We start from the raw sequence: 22,109 nt of genomic DNA on the forward strand, positions 1-22,109 counted from the left end.
CAGCCAGGATACGCTAAGTTTCGCTTACCGGTGTGGCCAAAGTAGCATATCATGTATATTGAGCAAAACTACTCGAGTTTTGATTACGGTGTTGAAGCCATTCTACTTGGTACCACAGTTGTCCGAAGAAAATTGGCGAAATATTGCGAGTGGCTTTTGGAACCAATGGCATTTCCGCACTGTGTGGAGCCATCGATGGGAAGCATTTTCGAATCTATGCTCCGGAAGCGTATCAAAGTATTTATTTTTTTAATTACAAAAAAACGTTCAATATCATCCGCTGGCTGTTTGCGATGCTAACTACAATTTCACCATCATCGATATTGGAGTGGAAGAATCGCAAAGCGATGGTGGTATTTTTATGATTTCAGAGATGGAAAACGTCTGGCAGAAAAATCTCCGCAAGTTCTTCCGTCAAATTTCTTCCCTGGGACAGACATTGAAGTACCTTTTTTTCTGGTCGGGGATACAGCATTTCTCCTCAAGCCACGTGTGATGAAACGGTGCGGTGGATGAAATGTTTTGATGTACAGAGCGAGCGTCAGGCGTTGGGTGACTATAGTCACCGCTCGGACAGAGCGAGCGTCGGGCGTTGGGTGACTATGGTCACCGATCGGGCCGAAAGGGTTGATATGATGGCACGGTTGTTTGGGTTATTTTGGTGCGCCGATAATAATATGGTACATCAATTAAAAATAACTAGGTTTAAAACGAATGAACACTGTCTTTGTGCATGTGATCGAAACCGAATCTGCCCGTAAGATTTTTTCTATGTAATGCTACAAATCACGTTTATACATGCATGTAAGTATAACGTATTGTGATTTTATGACAACGAATTTCGTAAAAAAATACCATAGAACAATCAGCTAAGTGCTAGCAGATTTTAAACACAACGCACAGCAATTTTAGCTCTAATTGAACGACGTTATTGTCATGTATTCCTATGTATACTATGCCAACTACTCACCAATTGCAATTTGTTGATCCTGGTCGTTCGGTTTTTTTTCGGATTCAAAATGTTATTTGAAGCATGCATATTGGTTTGATTATACAAAACCCACGTTCTCAATAATCAAACTTGTAAACTTGAAAATTAGTCCGGAAAGTCAAAAGTCACCAGGTCAAGGACCTGGACAGCCAAAACCACGGAGCGCTTGTCCTGGAAGTCGAGTTTCACCAGGTAACGGACCTGAAGCGCAGGAACCAGGAGGTAAAGAACCCGGTACTCGAAATCTGCAGAGCGCGATTCTCGTACGTCCTCTCTACTGCGCGGTTGTTTCTGGACTGAGGAATTCGGCTAGCTGATTTTGATCGTCGACGATTACTATAAATCGATGACGTCAAGAGAAAAAAAATTTTGGGTGACGTCATTTTCTGAACATCCGAACATCCGAACATCCAAAATTTGGTTTCGAACTTTAATACTATCTACGATGTACGATGATTTTAGTTTTTAGATTTCAGACAAGAAATACGCACTTTATCTTTCCTGCCGATTCCAAACTCAATCGGCTAGGCCCTTCGATAGCCAGCCGTTGACTAAAGATATATTCTTCAGTTAAGGGTCAGCTAACAACGCTGCCGTTCTGAGACAGTTGGATGATAAAAATTTTTGCTCGTACTTTTCAAATGTGTGTTAAAATACACTCGAAGTTTTAAGAAGCTTCGTTCTTTCCCTCCCGATCAAAAAAAAAAAATCACCGTCAATCACGTTTTAAGGCCGTTAAATCAGGACACTACGTTAAATACTGTCTCATATACGGAGCATCCCATTTCATCCTGATAAAAATTACCGCATCCGTGATCTATTACAATTAGTCTGAATTTTTTTCCATACGACCACTTTTCGAAAAACAATTGTGCTTCTTTACCCAGCGTAGATACTTCGCTTGCGACTAGCTAAAACAGCGTTTCGATTCTATGTCTACGAAAATTCAAGATCGAGAGAGCAAATGAAAAGTTGTTGGGATTATTTTGAATGTTAATGTTATGGAATACATCGAGCGCGTGTCGAATAGAATCCCATTTCAAAATGAATAATTCTTCAATTTTCATATTATGGCCGTATTCTTGTAGATAATCCAGTTTGTCTCCTGGAAAATTATAAAATTTATAGTATGCATCACGTATTAATCGTAAATGGATCATATATGTTAATATCGTACATGGACCGCATATACACATATACTTTTAGGTCTCTGTATTATTATTAAATCTGATCTATTGTTATTTATGATCTATGTGTACATTCTTTTCTTGGATACCTATACTTTAATTAAATCACTGTTTTGCTACAAATTTTGGACGAAATTTATTCTCATTATTAATTTAAGTGCTGGCTTGGGCTTACCATTGCGAAGACTGTGTTACTCGGAAGGTTAATGCAGCCAGCATCATGTCGAAATCGGTGACTCTCTGATGTTCTGTAATAAGTTCTCTACTCTGGCGTTGGAACATCTCAAGGAGCGCAAGCGCACGACGATTTTCGGTTGTCACACCAAAGCTTATAAGGGCAACTGTCTATATTCTTTAGTCAACGCTTCCAATCTCTCCTGGGTTCCCAATCATTTACTAATTCTGTCAGTTGCTCTCTTATAGTTTTGAAAAAAGTATGATCAATGAGCGGAATTATTTTCTTGGTCTTGTTGACCGCTAGTGAATTTGAACTGGTTTCTGAGATGAAAAAATGTTTATTCGCTCAAAGCGACAGTGTTCTCCAATTTCTGGCTGCTATCCATTTGGCATTTACCTATCGCTCAAATTTTCACTTTACGAAATTTTTTGTCACATTAAACACATAAAATCATATTACTTTCGACAGAACGGAAGGTCGGACTTTCAGATGATAAATTCGTAAAACGCGAAACAAATGATGCATCAATATCTGAACGGTCTATGCATAAGTTGGCTGCTTCGTCACTAATTCCAAAGACTAGTACAGGCATCGTTGGATGGTGATCTTCGCAGGAAGAGTATCGCTTGGAATTTAACGGACCTACGTATTTCTCCAAAACGGACAATCAGTCCACCACCGGAACCCGATGCCGTTCCAAAAACTTATTAACGATGCATATTTCTTGGATGATTACATGAATTCCTAACAAGCATCTTGTAATTTTAACATATATAATGTAACTCATTAACGTTATACCATTGTCTCCTCTTCACTTCGTGAAATTCTTCTTCTATAACCTAAGTCTGCAAAACCTTTCATCTGTATTTTTCTTGACCGAGATATCGTAGATAATTGATGAGAAATTGATTATAAAGAATCCGAAAAATCTATTTCTAGGTGATATCAGTCGTTAGTTTCTGATATCCTATATATTGTATTATTACACAATTGGGTCCTGTGGGTAATATCATTATTAGGAGTTACCGGAAAAATGCTGAAATTTCGGATAAAATAGTATCGATTTTGTCGGGAATACGTATTCCTAAACTCGAAATTCCTCACAATCAACGCGGGCATTGCCATAGATGTATAATGAAGCGGACAGATATGAGTAGTTACATTCTGAGCCACTTGATAATAATTTTCTGAACAATCTTATGTTAGGGGGTTAGCGGACAGAGTCGCAATTTAACCAGGTAATGTGATTAGAAGTTGAAAAGAGGATCCTTGATCGTCCTCAAATTTTTTTAAAATCACTTTTGTGAAAATGGTTGTCTGAGATTTATCGCGGTTTGTTACAGCATGGACTCAAACATTAGTAACAATCGAGTCTTACCTAATTTCCAAAAAATATCTCCAAGTAGTATTTTCGTGTAAATAGGTCTAGGTTTTTCGCAGCAAGCAAACTGTATTTTTTAAAAACCACGGAAATTTAACCTCAGGTCAGAAATTATTTTTACACGTCAACTGCATTTTCTTTCGAAATGAAGATATGAGCGTTGACTCAAGATGCATCTTATTATCTTCGGCTAACGGTACGAGTTAAATATTAAACATATGCACAGAAATTACATACGGTACATACAGGATCAACTGTATATCTTCATCCTTTGATTAACTTTTTCGACTACATCTCCCATTCTTTGCATCAAGAAAAGGTTTCGAGCTCTGTTAACAGTAAACCAGGTGCACGTTTATTGCAAATCTATTTAGATAGTATTATTTTTGTCGATCCGATGGAGTTATATTGACGTTGCTGAATTTGGCCCAAATGAATTTGCGTAATTGAAAAGCATACGGCGTTCATACGGAGTTATATGAAAATTTCAGTCTGCTCCCGTTCGTCATTCCATAGGCATAACAATACTCGACTGTATTATCTGGGTACACGCGGTGAGCGATGGTAACATCAGTTCTTGTCGCCTCTACGCACCGACCACTTGCCGACTTGAGTTGCGCATGTGAGGAAGAACGCAGAGGGCGCTGTTTGACGAAGAATTTATCTCGTCCATTTTCCATTACGAAAAGTCCCATGAGACTATCAGTCTTTATATGCCTTCAGTCGACGGTTACTGTAACGATGTATATTAGGGAAAATCGCGTATATAGAGATCAGTGGGAAAATCGCTCACTTCTCACTTTTAGGAGTGTTTGTAACTTAGTAAACCATGATAAACAAAACATACTCTCATTTTCAAAAGACGACTCCTTGCAAGTCATTATAAAATTGCGCAATAATGATGATTTCCCTGGTGTTTAGTTTTGTTGACATAACCAAGTCAGCCTTGTATTTCGGAATGTATTTCGAACCGAGTGCGTCTCGCAACGGCCCCGCACACTTTTCTTGATCCACGAACTACGAAGAATAAAGATTAAAAAGTATCACGCTTGAAATTTCGACACGTGCAGGCACATGCACGCAATTCACACAAACCTACTTCCCACGTGGTAGAAGTGTTTTGATCATTATTGTCACATCGTGGATCACGGGGAACATACAAAAAAAGGTCAGCTGCGAAATCGAACGGAATTCGGTATATAGACTTGCCGATGTATTGTCTTGACTGTCTAGTTTGTGAAGTCTTATTGCAATTTGTTGTTTATATTGTTGCAGTGGGTTTACTATAGAAGGGGAAGACAATATTTTATTACTCTTAATTAATGTGGTTTGCAGGAAAGTAACGATTAGTTATTATGGACAGGCGGCACGGATTAAATACGCCTTCTCCGTTGAAAAATAGCACGGCTGCGAATCGACCCTTTCGATCACCCTTTCATACTATTCTCAGCCCATGTGATAAAGTCAATCTCAACGGAAAGCGTGTCAAGTTTTCAAACGTTACATCTTCTCCGTAAGTTTTTTTTCGATGTTATGCATCGCAAATAATCATTGAATGTTGCACTTGAATTGCAACTTTCTAAATGTATAAATGTAATTTGGATCAATTGACAAATTTCATCTTTTCAACTGTTTCATATAATAGTAATGATAAAAATTCCGATAATTAATATCATATAATTGGATAACACAGTTCACGGTATACGCGTATCTTTGTGATGCGTACATACGTATCTTATTTTTAAAATACAATTTCTTCAAATTTAGATCTGTATGACATTTAAGAGTTAACATTGTGGTTAACTGTCACTGTCAACCCTAATTTAAAACATCTTCATTATTACAATTCAAGTTCATGGACCCCAAAGAAGAGGACTAGTCATCAGCCGTGTTTAATGGGCAAAAAACTTTGCTTAGAAAATGAATACGCACCATCAGAATGCGACAAAGAAAGATCGATTACTGAGGATGATCTTAAACAAATCAAAGATAGAATCTGCGTAAAGAAACAACAATTAGAAAGTGTGAAACGTCAGTTGTTGTACAAAAAAAAGGTCAGATTTTGGAATCCTATTACTTTGTTGAAAAAGGGATACTATTGAAAAATATTTTCATGCTGTCTTTGGCAGTATTCAAGTGTTTGCCCGTTGATATTCTCAATTCTTTGGGTTGGTTTAATCGCAGCCAAGCAGATACTGTACACATATACTATACTAGTTGCAAAAGGTCAACTGTAGCTAATAGAACCAAAAAAAATTTGTCCGTGTTTGCGATTCTAAAAATATGTCTTGGAATTTTAGAAATTTTCACTATTTGAAAGAAAGCTTATCTGGAATAAGTCACATTACCCAACAATTTGAATAACGTAATATTGTAATAGTTGCAAGTTTATTATATCCTTTCATTTCCAAGGCAATTCGTTTGGTTACTTTTTTGAAATGATCCAAACTTGAAGTACATATTCCAAACTATAATTAATTGAATTAGGTAAATAATATGTGTATAGACATAAAAGTATATTTTTTTTTTAGCACGAGGCACATGATTTAAATGATCTTACGGAAAGATGGCTGCGAGGGTGTCAAGAAGCGCTTATGCAATTCCAGAAAGATATTAGCTGCCACAGCGGAACTGCTGTAAGCATACCAGAGCTTTTGGCGCAGTTAGGGATTCCGCCAAAATTGGTACAATATTCAGTTGAAGATTGCGACTTTGTGGTGTAAAGACAGACATTGATTGTTGAGATTCTTTGTATCCATAAAATGGTCAGGATGAGAACATTTGTGAACTATATATTCAAGCGATAACCAACTTCTTCTTGAGCAGCAGCATATTGTGCTACAAAAACATTATTTATTTACATATTTTCGTACAAACTGACAAACTTTGTGTATCAGTTTCTTAAAGTTAAGTCAAGTATTACTCAATAATTATGGGGCCTAAATGGATGATCCGGATCAAAGAGCTGGGGGTCTTTCACGTACGTCACATCCTTGAAGTAGTAAGCCATGAAACCTATATTTTAACGTATAGAATTATATTCATTGACTGAAGTAAAATTGGAGAGATAATCGAAATAGATGATATGTAATTCAACCAGAGATGGACCACAAAGTACCCTTAATATAAATTACTATGATATATTCATTAACAGTATATAATGTCAAGATAGCCATCAACATATTAATCAAATTATTGCAAAAATAAAGCATTGCTAATCAAAATAATCGACTTGAGCCTATGTTGCTGAATACATCAATGCGTCCTACAGAAAAAGACGTATTTTGGCGGACTGGATAGATAGAATGTATTTTGCCAGCTAATTTAGAACAGACATATCTCAAAAGATGCTACGAATTGTGTATAGAGCTCTGTATACACTTGCTGTACCATCTTTTGAGATATGTCTGTGCGATCTGGCCCACCAAAATATGTTCATTTCCATAGGAACTGTTGACATAGTTACAAAAAAGAATTTTATGTGGAAGGATATTACCATACACAAGTAATCGATTGGGTTTTTAATAATTCAAACAGGTTGAGGTAAGTAAGGTTACTGCAATGATGCATGTTTAGGAAAAATCATTGCTTCAAACCTTTAGGAGTGTCTGAAGTTTAGCAAATCATAATAAACAAAACATATTTATATTTGGAAAAGCTAACTTCTTAAGTCATTCTGAAATTGCACAATAATGAATTTCTCCCTGATGATTCGTTATGTTAATGTTACTAACTTCAGTCTCGTATAATGCAAGGTGGTTATTCAAGCTAAACTAAATCTGGAGAACTCTGAAACATTAGGGAATATATATCCTTTGCCAAGTGTTATATCACGATCTGTATCATGCTTTTGTCAATTTTCATTAGTATGAACAATACGAATAAATGGGAGTATTAGATTTCAACATTTTGGAACTTAATAGTTTTTGATATATTTTACAGTGCATGTTTAATTTTTATATCAGAAAATCTAGAAAAATTGGAATTTGGTTTTTGAGGGATCTGAGAAAGACTGAAACTATTTAATCCTTAGCATTTAAGGCGCTAATAATCTTGCATAATGATATGAGGTATTTCAATATATGGTACTAACCAGCATTTTGTGCTTTTAGAATCTCATGTTCAACTTTTGCCTGTTTACTCTTGCACAAGCCAGTTATGTGGCGTCCATAAATTCGTCCTGTGTAACGGCTCTGGAACTGGGAGAGCAGTCTTACGTTTTTATAATCTGGCTCTATATTGTATTTGCACAAAATGCATTTGACTCGCGGCTTCTCATACGGATTTTTTTCCAACTGCACTGGCTATAAAAAGAGACCATGTTAGTATACAAAAAAAATTTGTTCTTGTTTTTTCTGATCTCTAATTTTTCTAAACTGAACAAAATATTAGGGTACATTGAATACGAAGATAGTGATTGAGACAACTTACAAGATCTGCCTGTATTTCCTCGTTTGAAATCTGATGACTTTCAGCAGCTTCGTGTATCGGTCGATGCAAAGTACGCCACAATATTTTTTCTATAAAATAAAATTTCTGTGTGTAGGTTATATTCTATTAACAAATATTCTCAAAAGTAAATATTTTCTGTCCAACATTTAAACAACGTACTTGCCGCACCAACGAAACTTCTTGTTAGGACGTAACTAGACATTTTGTGTGTTTGATGTTTACAAAAAAACATATAACATTTAACAAATTTTCACAAATCTTGCGGAGGAATAGCAAGAGGCGCTCATGGCCGGACATAAACTGTGTGCAATCTAGATCAACACGAGGCTGGCCAACCAGGTGTAGAGCGAGGGAGATAGATTATAACGGGTCATTTTCTCTCACTCCTCCGTCGTATTTTCTGTATAATGTATACATGCGAAACCATATACTTTGTTGCGTCTACACGCTGTACTTAAATATCGATAGATATCGGAATAATCGACTCCAATAAGAAAAGGGTTTCATCATTATCGAAAACCTTCCTTTTTTTTCTGCCGTCGTTCATTGTTGCAGATCTAAAAAATGATTTAAAGTGATACATAGAAACATAACCTCGGCTTTTTATTGGATATTCTCTACTAAGAAATCGACATACCCGGCTATACAGGATGTCCCTAAATTGGGGGATACCGACCAGCCAGCGTGATACCTGACTGAAATCCAAGCGAGAATTTCTTTACCGGAAGCTCGTCCGACGCATAGTTTTTGAATTACAAGCGATAGCGCTAGGCCAATCAGAGTGCACCATTTCATCTGGATTTGCCGCCACGGAAATTGCTGTTTTGTTCGCTGGGTGAATTATTATTATTCGTTTACAAATTAAATATCGGCACCTCCCCTCTCTCCCTGCTGTACCCCTTCTCGGGCGCTGACCTCGGTATTGTTGCCACGGTACACGCTGCCGGCCGCACACCCACGGACGCACGCTCGTGTGTGTGAAAATAAGCGAATGCCCAGTTATACAATACTACGAAACACACATCTACGAGTGAAAATAAAAATAAATCTCCAAATAAATCAGCGGATTTAAGATTTAATGTTATAAAACACTTCCAACCATCGATGTATGCATAAAACTAGAGATTTTAGATGATTGATATGCCGTTAGGGTTCATGATTAGTCATTCAATCAATCTGAATTATGCTTTCCGAACATTTTTTGTGTCTTTGCAACATAATTTTTCCACTAGTTTGAAATTCATCATTGACACCCGATTTTTCAATAATGCGAGGGAAAAATAACTCGCTGAATTGACGTGTCAATAGGTTTGTAAATCAATTACGATTCACCTGAGTTAACAAAAAATAACTGAATAAATGAGAATTCACTGAATCACTAAAAATGATAACCGAAATCATGAGAATTATTTGAGATATAACTGAATTAGGAAGAGTTGTAATAAGTCAAGTTACTTTGAATAACTTTAGATTCGTGCCAAAATTTTATGTTTAGAGAGGAAAATAATTAAATTCAAATAAACAAGTCATTTTAAATCAAGAAGAAGAAAATTTCCAAATATCTGAATTCACATGAAGCAATTTGAATTTAATAAATCTATCCGAATTTGAGGAAAAATAATATTCATTATTTGGAATAGAAAAATGAAGTCGAATTACATGAATAAATTCAATTAATTCAACTCAAAAAAATATGGTGTCATTCAAATTCCCAGTTATTTCCTCGTCGATTCAATGTGGGTCTGGAGTGGCAAGTAACGTTGAAATTGTTGAGATCAATGCTAGTGATGGCCACTTATCTGAGAATAATCGATGTATCGATTAATCGATTTCAACAAAATAATCGGACACGGCTCGATTGAATTGGTAAAAATTAATCGATTTGGTAAATTTCTGCGTGTAGTCTTAATATCAGAAGAGATATTTTGATAATTCATAGTCTTATTCAAAATATTTTTAAGTTTGATAAATTTTGAGTAATTGATAATTAAACCACATACATCGATACTGTATTGCATCGTTCGTGTGAGTAAACAAGCGGTTTAAGGCTGACCGTGAGCCAGCCCTCGAACTTCCTGTTTTCACACTGCAAATTCAAGGTTCATGGAACGAATAAATATTAATTCCAATTTTCCAACTACGAATTCAGAGTCGTGATTGACGATTCAAAAGCCCTCGCATATCATATTACATAAAAAAATATTACGATTTTTTTTATTTTGAACCACTGATAATGGATCGACCATCATAAATATTGGAAATCTGACCTTGGATCGGTTAGTGGTGACCGGAAAAATGTCCACTTACCAATTTCTATCAAAATCCGAATATTTTAAGATTTTGTTTCACCATGTGAGTTCGCCATTTCGAATTTTTCAAATCTAACCCCAGATTCGTGATCAGCGACCCCAAAATCCTCATGGTACCAATTTTCATTCAAATCCGTGAATCCATTCTCAATAATATGTAAATTTCCTTTTTTAAAAATTACCTCAATCAAAGACATATCCGATGAGGGGGGATACCAACAAGATTTTTCATTAAAAAAAACTTCGAAACATCGAATTTAAAATCGAAAAGCGATGAGTCTCAGTATCCCTTCGTGCTTTCGCAGCCTATTTTGCGACGAAAAATGTATTTTATAGCCAGACAAATTAATGCTCGAATTAAATGGGATTTGGCAATTTCGACAATGCTTCATTTTACCTGGAAACATCTTTTCTTATACCCGGACACTGCCAAATTTCCGAAAGAAATTTCGATTATGTAGACAGAAAGAAGCATTTTAGGGCATAATATCCTTTCACGGCAAAGAAGGAATGAATTCAAAGACATGAAAATTTAGATAAACCAACTGAGTGATAAGTGAGTCATACCATACCTTATTTCACTGAATAAATTATTGATTAGTCGGAAAAGGTTAATTTTACTAAATTCATGTTACATAGATTTATTCGCACGGTTTTCGGCAACACTGAATTGTTCCATAAATCAGTTTACGGCGCTACAAATGTTATTGGATAAAAAAAATTCTCATGTTTTTCCCATTCGAAGTCACAAAAAATCGATGTACTCCAATTCCAGAAACATAATTTCAATCATGTTTCATGATTCTGTGTTATTATTACTAGGAAATGAGAAACATCGTACGGCACTCAGTTTTGTTTTCGGTATTGACAACTAATCGTTCTTTGCGAAATTATTTGGTGGCTCTGAAAAGTGCCGTTTTTCATCGGGTTAGTGTGACGACTCGCTACAGGGGCCGCCACCTTCTTGGATGCAAAGCCTGCAGCGTCTAACGAAATTTTCCATCGCTCCACGAACGATTTCCGGACTCACCGTCGCTGTCGCTTCCACGATTTTAGCCTCCAGAGCTTGCAAAGGTCTGCTTTTATTAAGCTTGCTTCGGTGGGTCCTTGTACACGAATTCTTTGATCAAGCCTCATAGACAATAATCCAGAGGGTTCAGGTCAGTTGATCGCGGTGGCCAGGCGATGGGACCCCCACGGCCTATCCACCTCCCCGGAAACCGTTCGTTGAGGAACTGCCGCGTACGGGCACTGTAGTGCGCTGGAGCACCATCATGCTGGAAAGTCAGGGCGGCGCGGCGATCGAGCGGAAAGTCCTCTAGCAGTTCCGGAAGCTGATTTTCGAGAAACTCGCGGTACGAGTTTCCATCCAATCTTGCCGGTAAAACGCAGGGACCATTCTGTGTCAAAAATTACCCCGTATTGTGTGATTGCATAATTAAACTATAATCCTTGCTCTATCACTGATTGCTCAAATATTATAATTATTGATAAAATATGTTGACTGTAGTGATTCAACAAAGTTATTTTCATCAAAAGCAATAAAACACGTCTTTAATGACATTTTTCAAAGCCAAGCAATAAAACTGTAGCAAATTATATCTGTTTCCATGCATTATCAAACAAGCTTACCAACTCGTCGCCTCGCATGCCACATCACACGTTGATACTCCAACGAACTTGGTGGCTTGATTCCCGAACATTGTGCGGGTTTTCTTCGGCCCCATGATGGATGTTGTGGGTGTTGAAAACCCCGTCGCGATCAAAATTCGACTTATCCGTAAATAAGATGTTAAATATGAACATCGGGTCTGCTTGATGCTGCTCCAATATTCACTCGCAAAAAGCGGTTATGCCACACGGTCTGGACCGTGCAGTGCTTGAACCTTTTGCGAGTGAAATGGTTTCAGCTCGTTAGTTCGCAAGACCCGGTGTACGGTTGACTTATCAGTCTCGTGTTCCGCCGCCAAACCCCGAGTACTTTTAGTAGGCGCCCTGTCAAGATCGTCGAGGATACGTTCCTCGAACTGCACCGTCCGTCTGGATCTCGGACGTCCAGCGTTAGAACGATCCGGGACGAAGCTGCCAGTTTCGCACAGGCTTCGCTCCAAGCGGCGGAAGACCTTCGCGGACGGATGCCGCCTCAACGGATACCGGTCCGCGTATTCGCGAGCTGCGTCCCCCGCAACGTTGTCACACCTTCCCATCATCAGCACCATATCGTACATCTCGCGATTTGAAAAATCCATCGTAAAGAGATTTGTACTCGAGCGATGCCGAAGACAATATGAGCAAAATTTGCCAGTTGCCAGTCAAAGCGCGTTGTTTATAACAATTGACTCTCGAGTTGCTATGCAGCCGTATGACTTTCCGAACACAACGGGTGTAAAATAAATACGAATTCGATTGAAAATGAAAGACTTTGAACTTACTTCAGCAGAATATATTGAAAATGTCTGAAAGTCGTTAATCTATGATCTGAATAATGAGTAACTACACGGAAAAAATGGAAAAATTACAATTGTAATAAGTGGCGCTTCGTAAATAAAACTGGAAAAATTACAGTTTGAGATAACATTTTTATGAATTCAATTTTAAAAATGAATTCTTACAGTTACAAATGTAATTTCACATTTTTAATATGTAATTTCGACAGAAAATGTAAAATTTACACCTGAAACTTTGATTTTTCAAGTTTGCTTTCGAAGCGCTACGTTACATAAAAACTGTGAATTTTCCATTCTGCTTTTTTCTGTGCACTGCAACTTTGAATTCGCGGTCAATCAGCTTCATTTGAGATTTTTAGTTATCCGGAAAGTAGTACTCGATGAATTATTTCTGAATAATCTGGGTTTAATCAGTTAGTCTTCCATTCTTAGCAAAGGTTCAATCACTGTATGGGTCAGACCATGCGGAAAGAATAAATTCTTGCGACAACGCATTACAGCAGCATAAAGCGGAACCGCTGTTCATGTTTCATATCTTGTTTGCACATCAGTAGAATTTCGATCTGGACGGAATGTTAAACGCCCACAACGTTTATCACTGGGCTAAATGAAATCCACGCAATGTTCGTAAGTCGAGCCATCAAGTTCGATGGATTATCAATGTGTTTTTGCAGCATGTTGGATGACGAGTTGGAAAGCTTGCTTAATAGTTCTTCAATACAGACATAAATTGCTATCATCACATTGGCTTGATTTTGAACTTCATAAGTGGAGACCTGTTTTATGACTGTTCGGAAAAATTCATATGGAATATTTGACCAATCAATGATTCAGCGAGCATTATGGGTTGATTATACATTCAATCAATGCGGGGTTATTTGTATGACAGATTGGTCTCTGCTTTTTACGCGCAAGATGGTATTAAAGAACTTACCTGAAGTTTCTCAAAAACAAGCTTCCAGATCTGCTAAATAATCGTCTACTTAAACGTAGAGCAGAGATATTCGTTGATCATGGTAATTTGTGAATGACAGATTTCAGGACAGGTATAAGATATGCCGTAGACGCCGATCGCTTGGCCACTACGATCAGCGGATGTGAATCCGTTGAATTCTTTCGTGTAGAGCATGACTTAGAAGTACATACAAGGATCCACCTAATTTCTAAGAAGCCCTGGAGAAAAAAATCGTGAAGGTAACGACAACGGCTACTCCGGACGTCGGTCGAAAAGTTATCGGTCAGCTGGTCGAATGTTGCAGGAGAAATCGCTGCCCCAGTAACAAGCGAAAAGCCGCATTTTTCGAAACCGCAAATCAATACTGAATGGAACGATTAGTTGTCAATACCGAAAACAAAACAGAGAGCCGCGCGGAGGTTAAACTCATTTCAGAGCACGGACTTATTTCAGGCCCCCTTGGTAATATCGATAGATATCGATAGTATTGGTTGGTCATAATTATTTGCCACGGTAAGACGGTGATAAAAAAATTGTGTAAATTTCGGTTCGTAAAAAGATAAGTGATAAAAACAGCTTATTCAGATATCTATCGATACTTAAGTACAGCCTGATTGATAAGCAATAAAGTATACTTGTTGTTTAGTCCGTAGTCGACAGAGTTAAGCCTGGGCCAGCCCTCTGACACACGCTGCTAAAAGTGGTTCGCAAAATGTCCCTCAATTCTGCCGCCAATCTCCACCACTAGTAGCGCTAGTAGTTGTCTGACAAGCTCGCGCGCGATCAGCGAGGGCAACGAGCGCGTCAGAAGTTTACTAGCGCCACGTAGAGGAACTAAAAAACGGGGACAAAACGCATACAATTCTTTAGTATACTAGCAGTGGTGAGTGTCAGGGGGCTGGCCTGGGCGTGTAGACAAGGTATTACCGAGTTAAACGTGGCGTGTAGACCAGGTATTACCCATAATTCTTAGACTAATACCGACATGCACAATTATCATCGTGACGTGCAAATACCCTTATATCAATAGTTCTCTGCGCTACATTACCGTTAAACTTATACATACCGGGACAATCTCTTGAAACTATACATATAATGCGCATGCGCGAGTTTTATCGGCTGCTCGGGCAGGTTGGCCACTCCGAGTTTCAGCTGTCAAACTCTGTTTCTGGCGGCGTTGTAGTTCATACGAATTTTTGAGGTTAGAATCTCAAACAGTCGAGGTAATGACTCGGAAAGTTGATGATAATGCTCTTTGAAAATTAGCTTTATTCGACTAAAATGAGAAATCTGTTTAAATGTTGGGTGCTTGGAAGAAACGCAGCAGGTAGGTGCGAACACTTTATTTAATCATTTTTATTATTTCGTACATTAGAAATAACAGTGGAATTTTTATCTATCAACAGGTGATACGACTAAAATAATTACATCTCTGATATTCACTGTTATCTGCCAATTCAATTTGTCAGACGTACAAAGATCATCGCCACTTTCAAGCAACTAAGCAACTTTCTCACTCTTTTGTGATTTCAGGCGGTAATATTGAATTTTATCACTTTCGAAAATGAGACATTAAATCGAGCGTTCAAGAAATTTAAATATCTCACTATCTGTAACGGAACTGTGAATCTTTTTTTGCTTGAAAATAGTTCAACAAAATTTACGAATAGTCGATAGTCAATGTATTTTTTCCGATTAACAAATTATTGCTACTACTATTTAAAATTTCCGAATGATTATCAGAATTTATTTCGCAAATTTTCAATGATGTTCGATTAAATAAATGAAGGGAACCTAATACTCAAATTGAAAATTCAAGTAATATTAGATTTATTAAAATGATTTCTGTATTTCATGTAAGTGCGGTTCGAAACAAAGAAAATCTAATCGAAAGCGTAGAACTCAGGAACGTAAATCACATCCTGTGACACAAGTTGAAAATCAAGTTTCTCAAAATGCGCCTTAATGTCACAATTAGCTTCAAGGACAATCATGTTTTAGAGTAATGTCAATTTTAAAGTAATGTAAAGATTGTGTCCCTTGTTCCATCAAAATAAATGAATATCTAATTTTTAACGAAGTTTATGAAGATTTTTTTCCAAATAATGTAATCCGATACAATATCTTGTTTATAGTCCTCCGAACATCACGTTCTAACAAGGATATTTGGAAAGAGTCCCTTTGTTGCAGAAACCATTATAAAATTCTTGGTTTTCAATTCGTGCTATTGAATAACTCTGTGTTTCAGGTTCCATTTTCAATCTCAAAATGGGATTTTTTTTGCTCCAGATAATGCTAACATGAAATGCAGAAATAATTGCGGTACATGGAGATTCACAAGCTTTCAGTCTTAGCGTAGGACCCTATAAAGAGTGTAAAATTGAATTTGGTTTCAAGTTATCGTGCAACTAGCTAGCCAGATGACACCGTCAACTAAGATTAAATTTAAAGACATTTTTACTGAACTTATTTAACAGTTCTAGATTTAGATTGATTCAGTTTGCCTAGCAAAATTCAACCCTACAATCTAATTGAGGACTTGAAAAACTATTTATCTGAATTCAATGCCAAAGAGAGTAAAAGTAAGCTTCAAAATAAGATACCAAATCAAATGGTATAAAGTTTGAAAAACAATGCTGGTCAATAATAATGCTTAAATCACAATGGTGCACAGAATGATTCCTCGGTAGAATGAATTGGCAGCAACGGTTAAGTAACAAACTTATCGCTATTGGCTCGATCAAAGTAAAATGATGGGATATTCAGCCATTATGATCTGTAGTATATCCCGCTCTTCAATTTTGCCTCAACTGATGTTAAGAAGGTGGCGATGGCCTGATAAAATTCACTCTGGCACCTGATGTCTGACGAAACAACCAGGTTCGATGGTTCTAATGATTGCACCGCTCGAGAAACCAGGATCCTTGCCACCTAAACGTTTTGACCATCAGGTAAGGCATAATTTTCCTCGTGTTAATTAAAGTTTAAACTTCGAGCCTGCTGAAAAAAAAACCAATTTTATCATTGAATCCATGTTAAAATATTGTCATTGTCAAAGATCACGTAATTGGAAATTTACTTACATGCTTCCGTGCCTGACAAATTTAGTCCCGCTTTGACAATGAATTATTTCGTACCTGAAAATATTAGAAGCTATTATTATTAAACAGGATCTTTCGGTATTTTTGAAGGCAAAAGAAACGGCAGCACTTTTTGAAAGGCCACCAATGGCCAGACGAGGGGTGATCAGAAGAGTGGAGATTGGTCTTCCAGTGTTATCGGACGATTGTCTTGTAAGTTATTGTTTGTTTCCTAATTTTTCATTAATAGCATGATTTACACTGTAATATTAACTGTTGTTCTTTTTCTCTTTTGATTCTTGGATATCTGGTGAACCCTCTTTGTTAACGGAACATTGATTGTTGTACAATGGAGCTGCAAAAACTTTGTCAACTAATCAATGATGTCGGCGAGGTTTTTTGTGAGTATTGCGTCGGGTACGTTTTCTGTTAATTGCTACTCTTTGTCCTCCTAAGCTTCGTGTTTAAGGTGAATAATTTCTTTATTCCTTGTTACTCATCTCTTTTATTTATTTCATGTTCATCGGCACTAATTACTGACTTCTGGAGCACTGCACCGTAACGAATCTACTCTGGAAATACCTTCTACTGGGTCTCAACCATTCATTTATTTTTAATTTTATGTAAATAAAGAATCTGTTCACAATAAACATTGTTTTTACTTACCTACCTCTGTTTGTCCAGATTCCCACTTGTTAATGACATTTCACGTTGAATGTTAGATTTCTTCTTTCAATAAATAACACCCAATTTCTGTATCATTTGATATTTGCTTTTCCGTTAAATTTTTTATTGCGTCGGTTGAATATCTTCCGAAATCAACCACGGTATTGCTGAACGATACTATTCTTCTTAGACAATTCACGATACGTAAAAATAAACAGCAGCATAACCTCAATCCACGGCTTTACGCGCGAGAGAATTACAGCTTTTGTTTCATTTTGTGTACGTTGGCGCCTTGCTCAGCAGATGAAAACATCACCGCGGCGCGATTTCACCGACCAATGAGATTAAATTATTTGGCGCATGCGCATTATATGTATAGTTTCAAGAGATTGTCCCGGTATATGGTACACATTTTGTGACGCAGTATATACTCTGACCAGGTGCTTCTTCGGACCTGGTATCTATTGTGTTCGGGGATTCCCAAGAATAAGCTTCTTCAGTTGTGTATCAAAGAGAAAAATGGACGATTCAACGGCAGTGGTTTTTGAAGAATTAACTAAAGACAATTATAAAACTTGGCGACTGAAAGCCGAAGCTTTGTTAAGAGTATCTGATCTCTGGAATTATGTTGAAGAGAACGAAGAATCATTGAAGGACGCTGAATTGTGGATGAAAGAGAATAAAATAGCTAAATCAAAATTGATATTGCATATCAGCAGTTCGTTGCTTCCATTGGTCGAAAATTGCACAACTACTCGTGAAATTTGGTCAAAGCTTGAGAATGTTTACGGCAATAAAGATGAACAACTCGCAGCTTCAATTAATCACGAAGCTGAAGCTGACGATGAGGATGCGATCATCAACGCTATTGAAAAATGCGTCGAAGATTTTTTTAATATTATCAATAATTCATCCGATAAAAAACTATTGGAAGATCAAAAATCACTGAGCGCTACTTTTAGAGATAATTTACTCTCACAGTTGAAGGAAAATAATGTTAAAAAGTCGCTGGATGAAAAAATAATCATCAACGCTGTAAGTGATTTCATCGATGTTATTGATCAATTACCCAATATTAAGATAAAAGAACAAACGAATGAATTGAGCTGTGAACTCGTTGATATTATGCTGGTAAAATTTGATATAAATCCTCATAAAAATGACGATAGTATAGCAAAAAGTGATGCTGTCAAAACTGAAGAACCAAATGATAATGTTCAGAAAGAGAAAAAAAGTGATGGAATTAGGAGCCAAGATATTCCATTAGATACTCCTGATATTGCGACAAATGAGAGTAAAAAAACTGTGCTAAAGGAAGTAATGGCAAAGGATAAATTAGAAACATCGATTGAGATCTATAATAAATTCCTGCTTTCCAACCAGCAGGTTGATGATGAGAGAGTGCCCCATGCATCAGACGATCAACATGGTAACAAAATATGAATACACGAATATATTATAATTACACAAGAATAGTACATTTAATAATAGAATTTTTTTAGAATACAAGAATTCAATGCATCCATTAACACATCTTTACACTCCACCAACGACTCCGACTCCTAAAAAAACGTACAAGTGTGGAGTTTGTCGTAAAGAAGGTACTAAACTTATCAGATGAAATGAATAATGTTGATGCAATAAATAAAAATTTGTTTTAATGATTCAGGACATAACCGAACAACGTGTCTGCTAAACAGACCAGTCACTTCCGTACCAAAATTCGTAAGAATCACTAAAACTCCCAAAAGGTCATACAGATGTGGTGCATGTGGTGACGAAGGTATAAAAAAATTAGACAAATTGATCACCAAAATATAACTAACAATGTAACTTGAAAATTGGTTTTAAATTTCAGGACACAACAGAACTTCTTGTCCACTGAATAAATTTGTCACTTTTGCATCGAAGTCTCCTGCTGGAGCTATTCAAACTCCAAAGATATCACGAAAATGTGGAATATGTCGTGCAGAAGGTATAAATAAAGTCGAATCAGTCAATAACATGTAATAATGATAAAACGGAAAGATTCTCTTTAACTTTAAGGGCACAACAGAACGACCTGTCAGATGAATAAATCAGCTGTTTCTGCGTCGAAATCTAGTGTTCAGACCCCTATAACTCCAAAGATATATAAATGCGGAGGATGTGGCAAGGAAGGTATAATCAAACTTATATTGATTAACGAGGTATGATTTTGCAATGTATATAAAAAATTGCTTCGTAAACTTAGGACACAACATAACAACATGCCCATGGTCGAAATCAGTTCCTTCAACGCCCAAACCTGCTGCTATGAGTATTCCTGCCAGGTCATATATGTGTGGATTGTGTGGAGGAGAAGGTACTTCATGATAATGTATAGATCATGTATAAAATTAATGTCTTAAAACTTAGTTTATTTGCAGGTCATAATAGATCAACGTGTTCCCGCAATTCTGTAACATCAACACCTTCGGCAAGAGCCTCTCCCAGATGCAGCACCTGTGGCAATGAAGGTATAGTCTCAGATATCTTCACCAACTATCGCTATCATTATCATATTGATAATGATTAATATCACAAATCAAGATGAGAAAAATTAATCTATTTTTACTTTTTTGTGTCAGGTCACAACAGTAGAACTTGCGGCCGTCGCAGCACTTCGTTAACGTCCGCTTTCATACCTTCGTACTTGTACACACCTCCTTCACTGTCGTACTCATCTCCATCACCATCTTACTCCGGGGGTGGTCGTCGTAGTTATACGTGTGGCAATTGTGGTGGTTCAGGTATGAGTACCTTATCAATTACTTCATCATCAGAAATTTAATATTGTCGGTAAGATACTGTATTAATTGTGTATTACTTTCATTTTTAGGACATAATCGAAGAACGTGCTCAGGCTAACTCACATTCCAAGACATCGACGTATTATTTTAACATCTACAACTGTCAAGCGTAAAATGATACGTTTGTTTATCGGTTGTTTTTTTTTTTTTTTTAACAGGTATCACTTCTGTTGTTCTGTCAACCGTAACACGATACGTTTAATTTTTCCTTGTTTTTTAATAGTTATTGCTTATTCTTCTTTTTCAACGTATAACGAAAACAGATTAATACCTCACATTGGAATACTTTGACGTATTTTTTAACAGCTATAAGTGTTGAGTGTAAAACAATATATCCAGAGTTATTCCTTTTTTTTAACGATTGTTAGATATTTGAATATCAATCGTAAAACGATATGTTTAATTATTCCTCTCTTTCTATTGGTTTCCAATGTTTACGAATTATGCTTTTTATCTTTAACATAGGATAAAAAATTCAATTTTAACTCGCATCTATATATCTTTTTAAAAACTATATCAAGCTTAAAATCGAGCTTAAAGTGATACATCCATACTTATTTCTCTTGTCAACTGTTGTTGATCAATTGTTCTATTAAGCCTAAAACGATACGTTTCATCATTACTTTTTTACAATTGTTATTGCTTATGCTTTTTTTTCTTTAATACATAATGAACAATGTTAATATTGATTTGCATCATAAAGCATTGATGTATTTTTAACAACTACAACTAAAACTAGAGTCATAGGTTTACTTTTTCCTTTTCTTTATGCAAACTTATGGTCATTGGTTATTAATTTTTCCCTAAAAACTAACCAAACGAAAATTAGTGATTTTTATTTTTGGAAAATGAAATATATGAATAAAATAAAATTATATTTACAAATGTGTGATAGTTTCTTGATGTAACAATTGTGGTCTCAAAATTTTCCAATTGGTACGATAGCTTTCACGAAACTATTTCGGAAAATGCAACGAGTCGTGCAAACTCCCGTTGTTATGCCTCTCTATATTAGAAATTTGCTGTGCCTGCTTCGTTGTCGAGGATATCTAAAAAAAAATTATTTGAACCAGGGTACTGAACTTCTCCGCGAAAATTATGGGTTTGTCATGGTACTTTGGAAAATTTATGCAAAGTTTATGACGCATTGCGAATTTGCATGGAGTTTCAGAGAGAAACCTCTCTGGGAGTCTTAACAATTCTTAATATCACACTCATATTAGCTGTATAATCGGCGTTGAGTAATTCTTGACGTGCCTTTCTGTCTATTCGCAGTTTCCTGTTCTTATTGAGTAATGGCGTAGTTCCGACGTGATTTCGCCTTACACGTCTGTCATTTAAGATTTTGGTCTAAGTTCTATGTCATCAAACATAACAACGCTTATACTTCAGGTGGGATGATATCGGTTTGATTCGACTTTATGTCATATTCGCGATTTTGTTTATTAAATACATACATATATCGCTTATATCTAGTTTAACGTGATATAAAAATCGTTATGGAACTTCACAAATTATATACGTACTATGCTTGTATTTTCTTGGGTAGTGATCGAAATATCAATTGGATTAAAATTTCCAAAAAATAGAAAAAAAGTCAGACTCCGAGGATGTGCAAGTCGAGATTGCACG

General features: G+C 36.6%; 3 protein-coding genes across 5 annotated transcripts; 2 read left to right on the top strand and 1 right to left on the bottom strand.

Annotated features, from left to right (window-relative positions):
- The first annotated feature begins 4,483 nt into the window (after positions 1-4,483).
- On the top strand, positions 4,484-7,977 carry LOC107217521. 3 transcript variants are annotated; one of them, XM_046735441.1, is made up of 4 exons: positions 4,484-4,932; positions 5,013-5,250; positions 5,590-5,791; positions 6,269-7,977. In XM_046735441.1, exons 2-4 carry the CDS (start codon positions 5,093-5,095, stop codon positions 6,458-6,460), a joined length of 552 nt encoding a protein of 183 aa, XP_046591397.1. In that variant the 5' UTR covers positions 4,484-4,932; positions 5,013-5,092; the 3' UTR covers positions 6,461-7,977. The 3 variants fall into 3 exon arrangements, with proteins under 3 accessions (XP_046591397.1, XP_015510568.1, XP_015510567.1); XM_015655082.2 differs by having other exon boundaries at positions 4,490-4,932; positions 5,073-5,250; XM_015655081.2 differs by having other exon boundaries at positions 4,490-4,905; positions 5,073-5,250.
- LOC107217522 (28S ribosomal protein S18c, mitochondrial) lies at positions 6,553-8,504 on the bottom strand. The gene is made up of 4 exons (XM_015655084.2): positions 8,349-8,504; positions 8,169-8,257; positions 7,831-8,041; positions 6,553-6,752 (listed from the first exon to the last, which is right to left on the bottom strand). The coding sequence occupies exons 1-4, from the start codon at positions 8,419-8,421 to the stop codon at positions 6,661-6,663; spliced, it is 465 nt and encodes a 154-aa protein (XP_015510570.1). The 5' UTR covers positions 8,422-8,504; the 3' UTR covers positions 6,553-6,660.
- A 6,066-nt stretch (positions 8,505-14,570) lies between these two features.
- On the top strand, positions 14,571-21,362 carry LOC107217503. Its single transcript, XM_015655057.2, has 11 exons — positions 14,571-14,603; positions 14,782-14,820; positions 18,071-19,075; positions 19,149-19,247; positions 19,316-19,429; positions 19,505-19,621; positions 19,693-19,806; positions 19,880-19,990; positions 20,055-20,144; positions 20,256-20,417; positions 20,507-21,362. Exons 3-11 carry the CDS (start codon positions 18,166-18,168, stop codon positions 20,533-20,535), a joined length of 1,746 nt encoding a protein of 581 aa, XP_015510543.2. The 5' UTR covers positions 14,571-14,603; positions 14,782-14,820; positions 18,071-18,165; the 3' UTR covers positions 20,536-21,362.
- The last annotated feature ends 747 nt before the right edge of the window (positions 21,363-22,109 follow it).

This window comes from Neodiprion lecontei, chromosome 3, assembly GCF_021901455.1.
Source record: "Neodiprion lecontei isolate iyNeoLeco1 chromosome 3, iyNeoLeco1.1, whole genome shotgun sequence".
NCBI classification, from domain to species: Eukaryota; Metazoa; Arthropoda; class Insecta; order Hymenoptera; family Diprionidae; genus Neodiprion; species Neodiprion lecontei.

What these genes read in the sequence shown, in the direction of transcription:
- LOC107217521 (XM_046735441.1), top strand. Translation starts at nt 5,093, where the DNA reads ATGGACAGGCGGCACGGATTAAATACGCCTTCTCCGTTGAAAAATAGC. An exon ending in TCAAACGTTACATCTTCTCC is followed by an intron (nt 5,251 to 5,589) that starts GTAAGTTTTTTT and finishes TTACAATTCAAG; the next exon opens with TTCATGGACCCCAAAGAAGA. An exon ending in AGTTGTTGTACAAAAAAAAG is followed by an intron (nt 5,792 to 6,268) that starts GTCAGATTTTGG and finishes TTTTTTTTTTAG; the next exon opens with CACGAGGCACATGATTTAAA.
- LOC107217522 (XM_015655084.2), bottom strand. Translation starts at nt 8,421, where the DNA reads ATGTTTTTTTGTAAACATCAAACACACAAAATGTCTAGTTACGTCCTA. An exon ending in AAGTTTCGTTGGTGCGGCAA is followed by an intron (nt 8,258 to 8,348) that starts GTACGTTGTTTA and finishes TTTATTTTATAG; the next exon opens with AAAAAATATTGTGGCGTACT. An exon ending in TCTAAAAGCACAAAATGCTG is followed by an intron (nt 6,753 to 7,830) that starts GTTAGTACCATA and finishes GTTAAAATATAG; the next exon opens with GTTTCATGGCTTACTACTTC.
- LOC107217503 (XM_015655057.2), top strand. Translation starts at nt 18,166, where the DNA reads ATGGACGATTCAACGGCAGTGGTTTTTGAAGAATTAACTAAAGACAAT. An exon ending in TGGAATATGTCGTGCAGAAG is followed by an intron (nt 19,622 to 19,692) that starts GTATAAATAAAG and finishes TTTAACTTTAAG; the next exon opens with GGCACAACAGAACGACCTGT. An exon ending in TGGATTGTGTGGAGGAGAAG is followed by an intron (nt 19,991 to 20,054) that starts GTACTTCATGAT and finishes GTTTATTTGCAG; the next exon opens with GTCATAATAGATCAACGTGT.